Source organism: Scyliorhinus canicula, chromosome 11 (genome assembly GCF_902713615.1).
Source record: "Scyliorhinus canicula chromosome 11, sScyCan1.1, whole genome shotgun sequence".
Lineage (NCBI taxonomy): Eukaryota > Metazoa > Chordata > Chondrichthyes > Carcharhiniformes > Scyliorhinidae > Scyliorhinus > Scyliorhinus canicula.
Window position 1 is genome coordinate 138,087,223 of NC_052156.1, and position 17,365 is coordinate 138,104,587.

A 17,365-nucleotide genomic window follows, 5' to 3' on the forward strand; every position below is an offset into this window, starting at 1 on the left:
GTTGCAAATATTTGGATGTTGAGAGCTGTGTTTTGCCTGGTTAAAAAGTAAAAGTAAAACAATGGGTTATAAATACTCAGCAGGTCAGGCAGTATCCGTGGAGAGAGGGACATAGTTAACATTTCAGCTCGGTGAAGTGTCATCAAGTTAACTCCATAGTTGGTGCTGCAGTTTAATGTGCCAGGTCTTGTGTTGCTTCAAACAGGTGCTCTCTGGTATTATCTTGCTTTAATTTCTAATAGTTACAACAAAGAAAACAACTGAACATGAGATATAGATAGAAATATACAAGTAGGATCAATCTTTGTGTATCGAGGGATGTGGCACAGTGGTTAGCACTGCTGCCTCACAGTGCCAGGGACCCTGGTTCAACTCCAGCCTTGGGTGACTGTGTGGAGTCTGCACATTCTCCCCGTGACTGCGTGGGTTTCCTCCGGGTGCTCTGATTTCCTCCCACAGTCCAAAGATGTGTAGGTTAGGTGGATTGGCCATGCTAAATTGCCCCTTGCTATCCAAAAGGATAGGTGGAGCTACTGAGTTATGGGGATAGGGTAAGGGCTTGGGCCAAGGCAAGGTGCTCGTTCAAATAAATAGTTTTCAATGTTAGTGCTATATTTTGTCACTTTTGCATGGAATAAGAAGTAAGTCTGTTCCATTTCTCAAACCTCTGGCATCCTATATCCTGTAAAATTTTGTTCTGATTATTTTACAGAGACTTGAACAAAAATTACTGCAGGAATCCTGATGGTGCAGAAGCCCCCTGGTGCTTCACTACGGATCCAGAAATTCGAGTCGCTTATTGTTTTCATATCCCAAGGTGTGAGAATAAAACACCAATTTCGGAAGGTAAAATGTGCAAATGACTGCTTTTAGTTGACCTGAAATGGGGAATTTCCTCAACAAATATTGGGGATGCTTCGAAGTTCAGAGAGGTGAGCATGCTGGATCTGGGTGATAACACTTGGGACCATTCAAACAGACAGCAAATAACCTCACGATGGTCTCATTAAAAATCAGTGAAGGGGGCAGCAAAAGCATGCACTGGCCCGAATTTTACATGTTCCTGCGCACAACGTCCATTCTGTATGGAAATAATAATGTTGCTGAAAAGAAAATACAGAATGATGGAAGACCTCGTAAAGTGGTGGGGGAAGGGATCAACAGGGAGCATGACATCTTGAACAGCTGTCATGGGATATTCTCTTGATCAGGAACCAATTGGTGGGAGGCCAACTAAACCAGTTAATTGGCCGATTAATAGGCACTTGACAGCCCTGCTAGCAGTTTACTGGACCTCTGCCATATGGGCAGTGGGGTAGGGAAGCTCTGAGGGTTTTTCAGTGGGTTCGTAGGTGGGGGGGAATCTTCCTTAAAGATAGCTGCATGGTCCACAGAGTGGGCTCCAGTGACAATAGCCACCGCTGGCAGGCTTGACTCTCTGATCTCTGGGCCTGACAGTCTGACCCAGCATAATAAATTAAAATCTTGACTGACCTTTGAGCTGCTTCACTTACTCATTGCAACCTGTGCTAATATCCCACGTAGGGTCCGGTTGTCCATCCACACGTTTGGCATCTACTTTCTGTGCAGCGGGGTGGGTGTGATAATATAGGAGTTGGAAAAATTACAGCTAGTAAGTTGGTCTGAGAAAGGATGATTGAAATGAACCCTATTGATAAACTGGATGGTGTTTTAGATGCAAAGGAAGGCTGGACACTGATATGACACAATTGGTGGATTGTGCCAACTGGGCATCCTGGCAGTGCTGCTGGCAGTGCCAGGGCGCCCAGATGCCAGGTTGGAACTACCAGGGATCAGGACTTACCAGGCGGAGAGGGTTGCGGGGTTGTTCCCAGGGGCCTCCCCGATGTTGGGGCGTGAGGGCCTTGAAAAGCAGTGGGGAGCTCATGTGGAGGCGGGGGGGGGGAGGGGGGGGGTGTACATTAAGACAGCCAGAACAAATGGCACCACATTCTGCCCAGCCTTCTTGCTGGGCTCACTAGCAGAAATGACTCAAAAGCGGCTTTGGCGGAGAGAAACTCCCGTAGGCCAAAGAAATTTGCAAAGTACTGTTGCATAACGCTGTAGCCGCCAATAAACAGAGTGAAAACCGGACATTGATTTTTTTTTTGTTGAATCATGCCCACAATGATTTATTCTTTTACAAGTTGGGCCTCGATAGAAAAAGTTGCATCATCATCTTGAGAATTTAAAAAATGTCATTGGTGTCCAAAAAGGAAGTAACGTATCATATTTCAGATTTTAAAAAAATAGTTATTAATTATCATATAAATTTCAGTTTCTATACTAAAAAGCCTCATGGTCCAAATATCTGGTTAGCAGAAGAGATTGTCTCTGTCTCTGAAATAAGAGATCAGCTGCTTTGTGGTGTTTAGATCCTGGATGAGAGCCCAACTATTTACAATTTCTAAAACTGGTGAGGAAATATTACTGCACCACAGGAGTGATAACACTGACCTATCGATATGTCTTATGCTCAAACGAACTTTAATTTAAACACAGAATTAACCACATTAGCAACAAAGAAATAGTTTCACAGTTAACAGTTACAACAGTTCTGAAGTAAAAGGAAAAACATTAACTTACTCCCTACACCTGCCACTCTATATTCCAATTAAGTAAACCAATATAGGTCAAAGTCCACTTATAAATAAAGTTAACAATCGTGTTTATTTACTTTTTCTCTGTGCAGAGCCCTTGGAGCCAACTGAAAGACACTTCTTGGCAGACTATAAGCCTATGGTAAACTGAAGTTACAGACAGACCTGGCTCCCCCCGTTAATTACATTGTTTGTACCCAATCCATAAGGCATTCTTCCTCCCACTAGATGTTTCATGACCTGAGTAGCAAGGATCAAATATCTCTCTAAAATTACCTTCCCCCTGTGATCTCCAACGAAACAATATTCCATTAGCCTAGCATTAAACAAGTAAATGTTTTTCAAATCTATCAGCAGAACACTCTCCTGACAAAATCAAAGACTACCTCACTTTTATATGATCCCTTAAGCACAGATTTAGCAGACATACTGGCTGTATGGGTCGCAAACCTGTTTTTCAATAACATTACTTCAACAAATATAACAACTTCTATTTCATTCATCACAGGAGGTCATTTTAGATTTGATGGGTGACTGAAATGTATTTTTAGAGTAAATTTCAGCAAATGTCTTTCCCAATCTGTTCAATGTCCCAGAAGTACAATCAGGTGATCAAGAAAAAAGATTAATAAACCATCCAAAGTCTATTTTGGTGATGAACTAAAAATAGTTTCAATCATTTTCTCTTGCCTCTTGACTTTTTGTTCCTTTCTAGTTTCAAGATAATTGAGTTTTAGCCAAATCAACTGCACCGTGTACTGTAACCATTATAAAAAGAAAGACTGCAAAAAAAAAAACATGCTGGTAATATAGCAGGTTATAAACGATTAGATTAGTGTTTGCGTTGCTTTGTACTGCTGCCTTGCTGGCTTCCTCCGGCCCCTTAGATACTGTGGTCGTGACTAGAAAATCATACTGTAGGCTGAGTCAATGATTTTAGGAAATGTTGGGTACAGAAAGAATATTGGAAAGGTGATGAAAGAATAAAATGTGATGAATTGAAAATACAAGTTCAATTTTAAACCTATCTTACGACTTCCTATTTATCTAGAGTGTTACCAAGGGATTGGGGCAACCTATAGAGGAACTGTATCTAAAACTAGGACTGGTGTACGGTGTGCCCCCTGGATAAATTACAACCAGGATTCTGAAAGGTAAGACACAAATTCCTCTGGTTGCTAAGAATTTGATTGTTGGTGATGGATAAATAAATAGGTAAAGTCACCATAATACCAGATGATCAGAGGCTGATTTCCCCTTTTGAGGAGGAGAGCTGACTGGTGGTGATTTAACCTGAGAATCACCACACCTCAGCCGATGGGTAAGGTTGAGAAGGCAGGCATTCATGAATAACCTCAGCCAGTACAGGAATTGAACCCACGCTGCTGGCCTTGCTCTGCATCACGATCCAGCTGTCTAGCCAAGTGAGCTAAACCTGCCTGGATAAATGAAACTTGTGTCCAATAGACCAGCATTTGGTATGCTTGTCCATTCATCACACCTTCAAACAGCGATTCATTATATTGGCATTTATTTCTTTTAAACCAACATTTTTCAAATTTGTATTTGTTTTGTGGGATGTGTGTGTTGCTGGTTCGGCCAGAATTTATTGGCCATCCTTAATTGCCCTTGAGAGGGTGGTGGTGAGCTGCCTTCTTGCAGCGTGGCAGTCCATGTAGTGTAAGTACGCCCACAGTGCCAGGATATTGACTCAGCTACAGTGAAGGAACAAATGATATAGTTCCAAGTCAGGATATCGAGTGACTTGGAGGGAACTTTTGAAGGAGTGGTGTTCACATGCACTGGCTGCCCTTTTGCCTCTAGGTGATAGAAGTTGTGTGTCTGGAAGATATTAGTAGCAACCCCCCTCCCCCCCCCTTTACTGATGCCAGATAATGAAGGTGTTCATTGCCACTCCCCCCCCCCCCCCCCCCCCCCCAGCACACACTTCCCGATGCCACCAACAAACTCAGTAGGATTTTGCTGGGAGGCGTTCAGGAGGCACGGGAAAGGCGTGCAGCTCTTATTTAATAAGTGAGTCACCACTGAATTACAGTGGGCTCAGGGACAATGGGGTTTCAATTGGCTGAGAATCCCGTGTCAGCCCCTTCTGCTCTCCCACTTAATTGTGGGAAGTTTTTCACTTCCTGGAGGCTGACTAGATGCCTCTCCACCATTAAGTGAGTCTAGCTGTCATTATTTCTGTAAGACTGACCCTGAATCTAGAAGTTCCGCTCCCATATCCAGTAGATCCCTATTTCACTGGGAGGGGAAGGGGATATTACATGCTTAGCACTTGAGGGAAACATAGTAGAGCCATTTAAACTAAAAATCTGAGTTCAAACGGGCCACCTTTTTGCTGTAACAAGTGCATCAACTCACTGTGTGAGAAGTATGACTTTCTAGGGTAGCAATAATTGCACTTGAAGGATGGATAGGGTCTGAAGATCTGTCAAGCTTCAAAGTTATTTAAAACCCTGGCCTGGACCAAGCCAAAAAGTCTGCCTGAAAGAGTATGTTAAAATAAAACTGTTCTAGCAGTTACAATAGTTGTTTGTTGATATAACTTTAAAGGCTATCATTATTAATACTTAGTTGTTTTCTACAACCTATCATTATTAATACCTAGTTGTTTTCTACAACCTATCATTATTAATACCTAGTTGTTTTCTACAACCTATTATCTCAGTCGGATGTTCCAAGTTCACAGTTTGATTTCCAGTTGAAAGAGGCTATGAAAGGATTATCTGTCTTTGTGGAGTTATGAATACGAAAAGGGACCAAGTATTTGAGGGGATGCTTTGAATCAGCGTTCATGAATGAGAGTTTTTTAAACTGAAGCCAATAACATATTTGCAGCTTTATTTTTGGCATGGGGGGAGTTGGTGGGGAGAGTGACAGTGTGTGAGCGGTGATGATTAGAGGGTCTAACATTTAACAAAACAACTGGGAAGAAATCCCAGTGAACTGAGGAGGATTTTTTAGTCAGCCTTTCTCTGCATTCGGCAGCTTCTGTTGCTGCCTCATCTCTGTCAGGGGGCAGAGAGTCACTCATCCTGGAATGACAATCCACCAGTCAGGGGAGTCCCTCCTAAAGCAGGTGTGATGAGCCGGGAGATTTGTTAACTCCCAGTATCCAGACTTAGAAGTAAAAATTCAAGTTGTTTTGTTTCTTGTTCATGAGACTTGGGTAGGGTTACATTTATTGCCCTTTCCTAGGTTGTTTGAGTGATACTGCACCTGTTATACTAATGGTATCCCCAAAATAGTGTGAAATGGGGATTTCCAAGATTTTGACCGAACTGGAATGGTGAAATATGTCCAATTCAAGGTGTGTGACTTGGAGGGGATCTTGATCATAATTGTGCTCCCATGCAATTGTCTGTCTTTCTGGTAGGAATTATAAGGAAGATAGTTGCTACCGCATTAACCTTATTGAGTTGATGCTGTGCGTAAGTACAGTACAGCGCACCATTGATGGCAAAGTGCACTGGCTTAAAACGCTATGCATGGTGGCAGAATGGTTAGCACTGCTGGCAGTAATTCAGGTTCGATTCTGGCCTTGGGTGGCTGTTTGTGGAGTTTGCACTTTCTACCCGTGTCTGCGTGGGTTTCCCCTAGGTGCTCTGGATTCCTCCTACAGTCCAAAGATGTGCAGATTAGGTTGATTGGCCATGCTAAAATTGCCTCTTAGTGCCCAAAAATGTGCAGGTTAGGTGGGGTTACGAGGATGGTGGGGTTACGAGGATAGAGTCCGGAAGTGGGCCTAGGTAGGGTGTTCTTTCAGAGCGTTAATGCAGACTCAATGGGCTGAATGGCCTCTTTCTGCATTGTTGGGATTCAATGGATTCTATGGATATTGAGTCCAGTGGCAGCGGCCATTGATTAAGTACATTACTGACTGAATGGTGTTGAACATCTTGCCCGTTCACCTGTGAAGTCAAACAATAAATGCCAGTGGGTCCTCCACAGACATATTTAGAGAATGGTAAAGTTTTGTGATTGTGGGATTCATTTTCTTGCCTACTTCCTTCTCAATTGTGGAACACAGGCAGGAAGGAGTAAAGTCGCCAGTCAAAATGGACCAGTTATTTAAAATATAACCATGTTGTTTATAAATAAGATGTGTGGGTGGAAAAGTTAAATCATCCATCTTGCCATATCCTTTCAGAGGTGAACCAGGTTGATCATTGTGTAACCGCTGTCCTTTACCTATATGCAGAACTGCTTCGTACACCAATTCTGATAGCTTGGTGGAGAACTACTGTCGCAATCCAGATGCAGATAAATATGGTCCCTGGTGTTACACTAATGATCCTCTCACTCCATGGGACTACTGTGCAATAGAATCTTGTAAGTACTTGACTACCTGCGGGTCGTAGACCACTCATTCCTAATGCATAGTCTTGCTCGAGAGGAACACCGATCAGAGAATCGGACCTGCTTGATCACAAGACTTGTGATTATGTGCTGTTTATTTGAATCAGTAAGAAGTCTTACAACACCAGGTTAAGGTCCAACAGATTTATTTGGAATCATTAGCTTTCGGTTCTCATGAAGGAGCTACGCTCCGAAAGCTAGTGATTCCAAATAAACCTGTTGGACTTTAACCTGGTGTTGTAAGACTTCTAACTGTACCCATCCCAGTCCAACACCGGCATCTCCAAATCATGTTTATTTGAATGGCCAGAAAGTCGGGAATTTGACTATCAGGTGTGTGGACTCCAAGCTCAAGTCTTCAAGTGAGTCTCACAATTTTGAGGCTGTTGTATTTGCTCCTTGTATGATGCAATGCAAATATTTTGGACAAATTTCATCAAGGTCTGTGACTACGTGTTAATAGCATGAGGACAGTGAGGCGCCATACAGTTGAATGACAAATTTCACATATAGGTCTCCAGTCACAATGGTCTGGATGTTGCAACCTCTGGCTGCATCTGTGTTGTCTTTTCAGAGCTCCTTTAGATCTGTGAAGCTCGGAGGACAAACAACATTGGGGGATTTTCCTGTTCCACCAGGGACGGGCATCGTCGCAGGCAGGATGGGAAAGTTTGGAGAGTTTCCAAAAGTCAACTGAGGGGAAAATCCTGCCCAATGCGTTTGTTATAGCTTTTCGATGCTTGGGTTTTTTTCACGATTCAAAACATGAAGTTCGAGCTGCTAATGTTTTTATAAAAGCCAGTTATAAATGTTTAATGTCCCTAAACATTACCTTGAAATTCAAATTCTTAAAGTCCACTCTGGAGAAAATATTTAAAGCCTCATTAATCTTTGAATGGTTAACTGGTGGACATAAATACTACTTGTCCATGACTTTTAACCTCTGTTTATAAACTACTTATGGCTCTCTGTCTAAATAACAGAGATTTTCATGCTTCCCTCAGAAAGCATGCTGATATAGTAGCCATGAATGCCAAAGACTGAACAAAAATACTTGGCAATAAATACTTTTTGTAAAGCATGACTTTTGTATATTATAGTTCCATTTATTTGACTGCCAGAACACAACCTTTTGCTGTAGGAGGTTTACGTATTCCCGCACGCGCACACACACACACACACACACACACTTACACGCAGTTGGATCTACATTATGGGCGGAATTCTCCGCTCCCGGGAAAAATCGGGAGGGCCGTCGTGAACTTGGCCGAGTTTCACGACGGCCTCGGAGGCTGCTCCTCGCCCCCTATTCTCCCTTCCCGCCGGGGCTAGGAGCGGTGCTCCATAACTCTTGGCCGCCGGGCGGCGCCTATGTGATGTCAGCCGCGCATGCGCAGGTTGGCCGGCTCCAACCCGCGCATGCGCGGCTGACGTCACGACAGCTGACAGCTCAAACCTGCGCATGCGCGGTGGCCGTCACACCCGCAAGACGTGGCGGCTTGATCTTGCGGGGCGGCGGAGGGGAAATAGTGTGTCTGATTGAGACGCCGGCCCGACGATCGGTGGGCACCGATCGCGGGCCTGTCCCCTCCCGAGCACAGTTGTGGTGCTCATTCCCCACCAGGCCCCCTACAAGCCCCAAAACGGGCAACTCAACGCGATTTCACGACGGCAGCGACCAGGTGTGTTTGCCGCCGTCGTGAAACGGTCGCGAACGGCAGGCCGCTCGGCCCATCCGGGTCGGAGAATCGCCGGTCGCCTGAAAAATGGCGAGCGGTGATTCGTCCGAGCGGGGGGCGCCAGGAGGTCGTGAAATTAGTTGGGGGGCCCTCCTGCGATTCTCCCACCCGGCGTGGGGAGCAGAGAATCACGCCACATACCTTTTTTTGCAATGCGCAGTTCACTTGAATTTTAATTGGCATTGTCATGGTTTAAGATTTTAAAAATTAATTCTGAATGCTTTCCATTGCATTCTGCATGGCTGGATTCGAATCCTATTCTTGTCCATGCTTTCTTGAGCTTAATTATTTTGGCAGCACATACACTAAAATTGGACTGCTACTGGGAAGCTTACTAAAATTGGACTAATACATGGAAAATTACCTTATAGATTTTGCTTTGGGTTTGTATTAGGACTAAATGTGTTTTTCATGCATTTCAATCCATCGTGTCTTTCCTTATCGTAAATTCATGTTCTTTCTATTTAGGTGACAAAACACCCAAATTAACATTAACAGGTATGCTTCTTATATTATCATTTGGTATCATGTTTCAATGGGAAAGCTCTGATTTTGGTTCTTAGTGAGAACCTTTCTCCTGATCAGAAGCCATTCGGTTTCTCGAGTGTATCACACCATGGCTGATCTGTTGTGTTTCAAGTTCTACATTCCCATCTAACCCCTTTGATTGCCTTGCCTAACAACAATCTATCCAATTCTGCCTTAAAAATATTCAATGACCCCGCCTCCACTTCCTTCTGAGATTTCCAAAGTTGCACAACCCTCAGAAAAATTGTTGCCTCATTTCTGTCCTGAAAGTACTTCTTAGTTATGGACTTAGTCAAAAGAGGAAATATCCTTTCCCACATTCACCTTGTCCAGGATCTTACCTACTTCAATCAAGTCACCCCTCATTCTTCTAAAACTCCAGTGGAAACAAACTCAGTCTGTTCAACCTTTCCTCATAAGACAAACGGGTTCGTGTTCATGGTTAAAACTCTTGAACAGAATGTTCATGCTCGATCTGCTTCCTCACACCCTGCTAGTTTTGATTAATTAGAATATTGTTACTCGGAAATCTCCCCTTCAATCATTGTGAGAACGTACAAACAGCAGGAGAGCATTTAGCTCCGCTTTGCCATTCAAAGAGATTGTGACTGATATACCCTGCTTTACCCAATTCCTCTTAATAATTTTGGTAAACCTGTATCCACCTATCTTACTTTTAAATGTAATCACAGTAGCATTAATCGTGGTTTACAGCAGCGAGTTCTAAACTTCTACCACCCTTTGGTTTATTAGATTTTCCGGCTATTAAAGTAAATCACTTTCTTTCTTGCAATTGTTCTAATAACCACGAGCAATCATTTTTTTTCTCTTTTTGTAGTTGATTAAGGAATTCAATCAGGGAACATGTAGAGCATTGTATTGTAGAATGTTGAATAATTTATCGGAATCACTGTTGTAATGTAATGGGACAAGAGGGTCTGTTGCTCGTTCTGGGTGAGTGTGCTTTACACTCAATTGGCTCTGTTTATTACTTAGCTCTGGAGTCGCCAGGTATCGTTATGATACCGCCACAAGGCTCAAATTCAAGTTCAGATCAATGACTCAATGCACCAGTTAGTAGGTTCAAAACAAGACACGTTTATTATAACTCAGTTATTTGCTACTCATGCATATAAAACTACGACTAAACTGTTCCTACCACTACTAGGCCAATACTTATCTGGAATAAGGGAACTGCCGGATCAGAGAACAATGGCCTCTTGCTCTGCACTAGGTCCGCAGGTTTCCAGTAGGTGTGGACTAAAGGGGTCAGGAGTGTCTACACTTGTAGCGTGCGTTGTATGACACTTATTTGATGGCGGCTGCTGACCAGGCCTCTCCTCTTGGTCAAGGTCTTCTGCTGCTAAGATGTTCTGCTGGGAGGCCGTCTGGTCAAGAAGAAAGAATCAGTCCTGGGACCTGACTTTTATAGGTCCCAGGGGCTTCGCTTCCTTCTGGGCGGACCCTCTCTAAACCTGCAATCGATTGGGTCTCTTCCCAATCGATTGATTTGAATTTCCCCAATAACAGGGCTGTTCCTCGATCACCGGGCGGTTCCTTCCACCTTATTGGTGTCCTTTGTCTCAGACTCCACTGGCGCCGGGATGTCTGACCTTCTATAGAATGTAGCGATTGCAGTTAACTGTTGTGTCCATTGTGCCTGGGAATCACCGTGAATCACTCACTTAATATGCGCAGCTCATTAGTTACAATTCTGGCTGGTTTCTTTAGCAGCTAGAATACAGGGGATTCTGCAAACTGCTTGTTTCTTTGCCAATATCCATTTTTCCCTGTAACCTTTGCGTTCTTCCATTTTGTGTGAGGAAGTGGCCAACCCAGGTGGCTACAGGCCCTTCCATATTTTGTGTGTGTATTTAAAAATGAAAGATTTGGCAAACATCTTACATGTCTTTGGAGTCCAATGTTCTGGCATTTATTGGACTTCCTATGAATTTTTTGTCTTTTTCTCTTCCACAACATGCGACTTCCAAAACAAATGCCTGCACAGTACCTAAAGCATTGATCTTCCGGTCATGACATTTTGTTGTTGTTGTACTAATGTATTCCCATTTGTTTCTGCAGACATGTAAAAATGTTTCCATATTTCAAATCTTGAACTTACCTTTTTATTAGCTCTGTGTGCTGAATATGCATTCCATACATAAATACACACACATTTTACTTCTATTTGAGTCCTAGAATATATCTGGGATACATTTAAGATGTATCTCATCTCTCCATGATTTTATAAGGTGTGCGAATTGCTGTTCATAATGAGGTTATGCCAGCAACCAAAATATGTTGCTGAAGAGGCAGGAGACAATGGTGGTGGTGGTGTATGTGTATGGGGTGGGGGGGGGGGGGGGGGTGGGGGGGGGGGGGAGAGAAGAAACAGGTGCCGAAGCACTACTGTTTGAAAACACTCCAATTTTTTATTACAGGACTATTCAAAGTTTTGAGTGTTATGATTTTGAAAGGCAAATGCCTTTGTTGCAGTTACTTTTCTGAAATCTCAACTTTAATGACACACTACTACTTCTTTCTCCCCTGTCCAATCCCCAGGCACTCATAAATGTTCAAATAAAATACAGACAAGAATAATCAATGGATTTCGAGCAAAAGCTAAATCATCCAGCTGGATGGTTAGCCTACGGCACAGGTAAATCAGTTCAATTTGTGACAAACCTTCCTAGTTATTACATAACTTTGTTTTTGAATACGATCCAAGTATCTATCCATCAGAGGATTATATAAATACAAAGCAACACATGTTTCACTCTCTTGTTCTGTCTTTGTAAACAAGTGTGTTATATGCGTGCACCACTGATATCCTGAGGCACTGAATTGGACATTTATTTCACTCCCTATCCAAGATCCCCTCTTATTCGCATGGCATTGATGACTTGAGAGTGGCTGCCAAGCTGTTTTTAAAATTGGTCAAATTGTCACTTCTTTCCATATTTGTGAATTTGTTTACTATTTTTCTCTCAACACACAGATCCTGAAGGTTGCTGTTGTGCACCTATTGCCACTTTAACTGTTCTGTATTGCTGAGTACCGGACAATGTATTGACTTAATTGATGAAGCTCCATCTTCCCTCCAATCTGGAGTTTCTAATTCAAGAAAATCAATCCAGAATTTAAGGAACCGATTTCAACAGAAAGTGGGGTTATTGTGCCCTGAATTTTTAATCGTGCCAAATAGGTATTATAGATTAGCCAGTTGGTATGCAATGGAGTGCAACACCAAAGAGAACTGGACAGGTCTTATAATGAGCAGCAAATTCAAGATTGTCCATTTTACACCATTGCCCAAATCTAAAATGACCTCTAACAGATCGACACAGACCTCTAACAGATTGACACAGCACGGTAGCATTGTGGATAGCACAATTGCTTCACAGGTCCAGGGTCCCAGGTTCGATTCCGGCTTGGGTCACTGTATGTGCGGAGTCTGCACATCCTCCCCGTGTGTGCGTGGGTTTCCTCCGGGTGCTCCAGTTTCCTCCCACAGTCCAAAGATGTGCAGGTTAGGTGGATTGGCCATGATAAATTGCCCTTCGTGTCCAAAATTGCCCTTAGTGTTCCGTGGGGTTACTGGGTTATGGAGATAGAGTGGAGGTGTTGACCTTGGGTAGGGTGCTCTTTCCAGGAGCCGGTGCAGACTCGATGGGCCGAATGGCCTCCTTCTGCACTGTAAATTCTATGATAATCTAACAGATTGACACAAAGTATGATGTTTTGGTAAATTCTGAATTGGATTTTTTTAAAGTATAAATTACATACATATTCATGCTTTTGTTACAATTTATTCGGTTTTGAATCATTTTTCTGTCTTTCCCAAGTATTCACCCCATGATCTCCTGTATTACCATGGGTCAGAGTGCCTCGGAGGTTAAAAATAAATAAATTGATTGAATTAATCAGCCCTTACCCAGAGCTGACTTCAAGAAAAGTAACAATTTGGTCAATTTCCCAAATGCTTTGCATTTCCCAACCACTTTCTGGTTGATGAAAAACAAGTTTTAAGCGTGGGTTGTTCTAAAGATTTTTACTCGAGAAAGCATCAAATGATGTGGGGCTCCCTTTCGAGGACCTTCTCACACTGACATAGTGCAAGTATAGTGTGCAGTCAAATGTAAAAAGTCTTCAGCAATTCTTTTCATGCCCTGGAGACACCATAAACCTGTTAAGGAGTCCTTCGATGTTGTGAGAATGCAGGTGCCCCTCTCCCCCACTCATTTCTGACATTTAAAAAGAACAGTGGCTTGGTAGTGTAGAACTTGAATATTGCTGAAATGAGGGACATGTTACTGAAGCTTTCCATCTCGCACTAATTAGGACAAATGCAAGAATGCCAAAATATAAAATGATCGCAACAATTTGTACAACAGGAGAAAAGTGCTGCTGATTGGTTGGCAATTTGACTTTGATTGGCACTGCCATGGAGAAAACAACCGGGAACCATAGGCTCCACAAGCTGCTGAGTAATTCAAAAAAAGATAATATATTCCCTTTGTTTACAGGGAATATATGAATATATGTCACTTCAAGTGTAAATGAGCCTTGTTACAGCCATGACTGATTGTTAAAAAAATGATTTCATGGGAAGTGAGCCTCGTTGGCTGGGCCAAAATAGCCAGCCAAAGGAACATGCTGTTTGTTTCAATCAGCCAATCACCGGGACATAAGACCTCTGTACCTGACATACTGTTAGATGTGATTCTACGATTGGGCAACACTTGCTGAGCAATCCTGACTGCGCTAACAGAAACACTAACAATCAATTTAAGATGCTTGCTCGAAGTCACATCGATTCATATGCAGGAACCCATTCTCTGCACACAAAAGGAGCACGTTCAAGTCTTATCTCTGTTTTGAGTTAGCCGGGAACTTGGGGAGTCTATAGGTCACTGTTGTTTCTTTCCGTGGCAATCAGAGTTGACTTGCCAGCCAATCAGCAGCCTTTTCTCCAGTAGTATAAATTGTTGTGCTAGATTGAAATTTTTCATTCTTGTTTGTCCCAGCTGAGTGCAAGATGAAACGTTTCGGCAACATGTCTCTCTTTTCAGCAATATTTATGAACAAGGTGCTGGAGGAGTGGAGCTCTGTGAACACAATATGTAGCTCTCTCACGACCTACAAATTAGAGTTTTGCTGACTATGGCTTCATACTAATAATCGTAACTGCAACTTAAAATTGCTAGGCAAGAGGTTTCTTATCAAAAACATAACCAGATTTCATTGCCAAATAATATTGAGTATATAGAGATCTCCAGTTTACATCCCTTAATATTCAGATTACTGAAGAAAATGAATATCCTTTAAAGTCTATTCATCGTCTGTGAGTGATGGTAATGAGCATACTTTGTAACTGTTGTAAACCCATTCTCTTTCTCTTAGGGATAACCATTTCTGTGGTGGATCATTGATTGAAAATAATTGGGTACTCACGGCCAAGCACTGTTTCTCCACATGGTATGCAGGGGTTATTTTTATGATTCAAAAGTCTGGTTGTATGTAGCAGAGTGTGATAACAATAGTGCTCAATGGTGTGGTGCAGAGACAAATCCAGGTTCATTGTAATTCTTGGTCTGAACTGTTACATCTGGAAGCTGCAGCACCATCCCCAACAGTGGAGGAGGAAATACAGATGAGATCGTCACACCTTGGATGAATCCGTATTGCCTCTGGCATTGGGTGCATAGATTTTCATTGTAGGGCTGCCAGTGAGCTGCCTTGCTGGTCACTTGGTTGCACATAGGTGGAGAACTTGTAAAAGTTGAAACTTTATTCCAAGCATAAACACAATATACCACTTCCAGAAATATAGGTCGGATATAATTCCGAATAATACGAGTTTTCCAGAACACGTTGGTTATTCCAATTCCCTTCCCGCACCTGGTGGTCCACTAAACCGATTTTGTCTGTTTCCATAGCTAGTAATTCCCAGAACAGGTCTCTCATCTGTCGCCAGAGGCTTGTAGCTTGAAGGGCGCCACTCCGCATCAAGCGCAGCTGATCAGGGGTGGGATTTACCAGGCACCCTGCCCTGTTTTCGTGCTGGCAGAGGTGGCCCCCTATTGGCTGCCGGTGGGATCTTCTGGTCCTCCCGCTGCTGTCAACAGGGTTTTCCAGTAAATGCACTCCTTGCCTCTGGGAAACCCGTGGCAGGGGTGGGCTGTCCAATCCTGCTGCCATGAATGGTTGGAAAACCCCAGTCCAGAAGTGTCTCTCGCTCTTACCACAGCCATTGGCCTGTTTGGAAGGATTTGCAGGTTGACACACTTACATTGTTCCACTGCATTATAAACAAACATTCCTTGACCGTCAAGCCCTGGGGTGGGACTCGAATCCAGTGCTTTTGGCTCCGATGTAGGGACGCTACCCACTGCACCAAAAAATCCCCTCATGGTGGTTATGGAAGATTAGTACTTACGTAGCACATAATATGGAATAAGTTCAAGTTTCCACTGCATTCGACTATATGACAGTAAAACAATTACTTTTTTAAAAAATCCTGTGAGATACTAGTAACGTTAGTTTTGTCATCTATTCTGTCTTTCTGACATCAGTTTGTGATATTGAAATTTAGAAAAATTCTGCATCAATGTTTGAATAGTATTGGCTAACAGTGGGCCTGATTCAGCGGACTTGAGTTAAAGTCATTTAATCGGGCTGCCATTTTAAAGGCAGCCCCGATCTTTCTACCTCCACCGAGGCCTCGGGTACTCCCCCCTCCCCCCACCTCACCCAACTTGTGTCTTCCGATGTCCCCCTTCATCACACCTATTATGGGGCAAGGCCTACCCTGGACCTGATCCCCGGCATGAACAACCTGGCCCTGGGCACCTTGGCACTGCAAACCTGCACCCTGGCATTGCCCCTGCTACCCTGGCAGTGCGAATGAGCCCGGGTTCCAGAGGGAGTGCCAGGGTACCATCCAACTCAGTGCCTGACAAATCGGGGGCATGAACTCCCCAAAGACATCCCTCTCGGCCCCCAATTAGACCCCCACCAGTGCCATCATGACTGGTTCACGATTTTGTGAACCAGTACCTAATGGCTCCCAATTGAGGCCTCGCTGGCAAGGCCGGGGAATACCGGGCCCTGGATGAATTGGCCGAGCAGATATTTAAATGACCCTATTGGCTCATTTAAATATTTGCACGTGGAGATCCAGATCGCGATGCACAGTGATATTCTGTTGAATCATGTGAGACGTCAGACGATTCAAGTGTTACAAATTCCACTAGAGACCTCTCCTAAAATTCAATGGCCTTGTCCCGTCACCAAGTTGGGCACGATGAAGTCGCTGAATCACACCCAGTGTCAGGTTATTTGATTAACTTTGTGTCAAAATTTATTTCACTCTTGTGTTATAAGGGAATATCTCATTAACGGTTGCCTATAACAACAACCTTTTGAGAGTGAACTCATATCATCTGTGTCAATAATCAGCCTATCCCAGGATTATTTGAATTGATTTTTAAATTAAAATGATGCATTGAATATCACTATTTGACTGAACTTTCATTTTTTACAATTACTTTCAAAAAAGACTCTTCTAACTAATGGAATATAATCCCTGCTGTCATCTATTTGATCATCGTTTCAAATTGTTCTAATATGTTGCAACCTGTAGTCATTGGTATATATCTTCTCTGAATCCATTTACTGTAATATTTGGCTGAAGAGAGATACCTTATAGAAGCTGGAAGTGTCTGTCTAACTGGTACATGTGTTTTTGGTTTTAGTAAACAAGACTTAAGAGGATATGAAGCTGTGATGGGAATTATCAAAGATGATAGAAATGAGGAAGCCCATAAGCAAGTGATGGAGATATCTCTGCTAGTCTGTGGTCCAGAAGGATCCAACCTTGTAATGTTGAAATTAGCCAGGTACGTCCCCTAAGCACTCCAGTGTAGAATGTTAAAGCAAAAATTGGCATCTAGCCATTTCCACGCTGCTCACTTCCCCCTCTGCTCTAATACCCCCTGTCCTGTCCCCCGCATGCCAGTAAATGTTCACCCTGTCCAGATTGACTGATTGAAGGAACAGTCACAGAGGTGAAAATATGTTGCTGGAATCTGTTGC

At 43.1% G+C, this 17,365-nt stretch overlaps 1 protein-coding gene across 1 annotated transcript in view; it reads left to right on the plus strand.

The window, feature by feature from the left end:
* Nucleotides 1-17,365, plus strand: part of LOC119973413 (hepatocyte growth factor-like) — a 59,995-nt gene that overhangs the window by 35,134 nt on the left and 7,496 nt on the right. Inside the window, exons 9-15 of the mRNA XM_038811487.1 lie at nucleotides 713-846; nucleotides 3,673-3,775; nucleotides 6,844-6,974; nucleotides 9,209-9,238; nucleotides 11,831-11,927; nucleotides 14,672-14,746; nucleotides 17,026-17,169. Of these exons, the coding sequence (XP_038667415.1) occupies nucleotides 713-846; nucleotides 3,673-3,775; nucleotides 6,844-6,974; nucleotides 9,209-9,238; nucleotides 11,831-11,927; nucleotides 14,672-14,746; nucleotides 17,026-17,169 (714 nt within the window). The remainder of the gene's footprint in view (nucleotides 1-712; nucleotides 847-3,672; nucleotides 3,776-6,843; nucleotides 6,975-9,208; nucleotides 9,239-11,830; nucleotides 11,928-14,671; nucleotides 14,747-17,025; nucleotides 17,170-17,365) is intronic.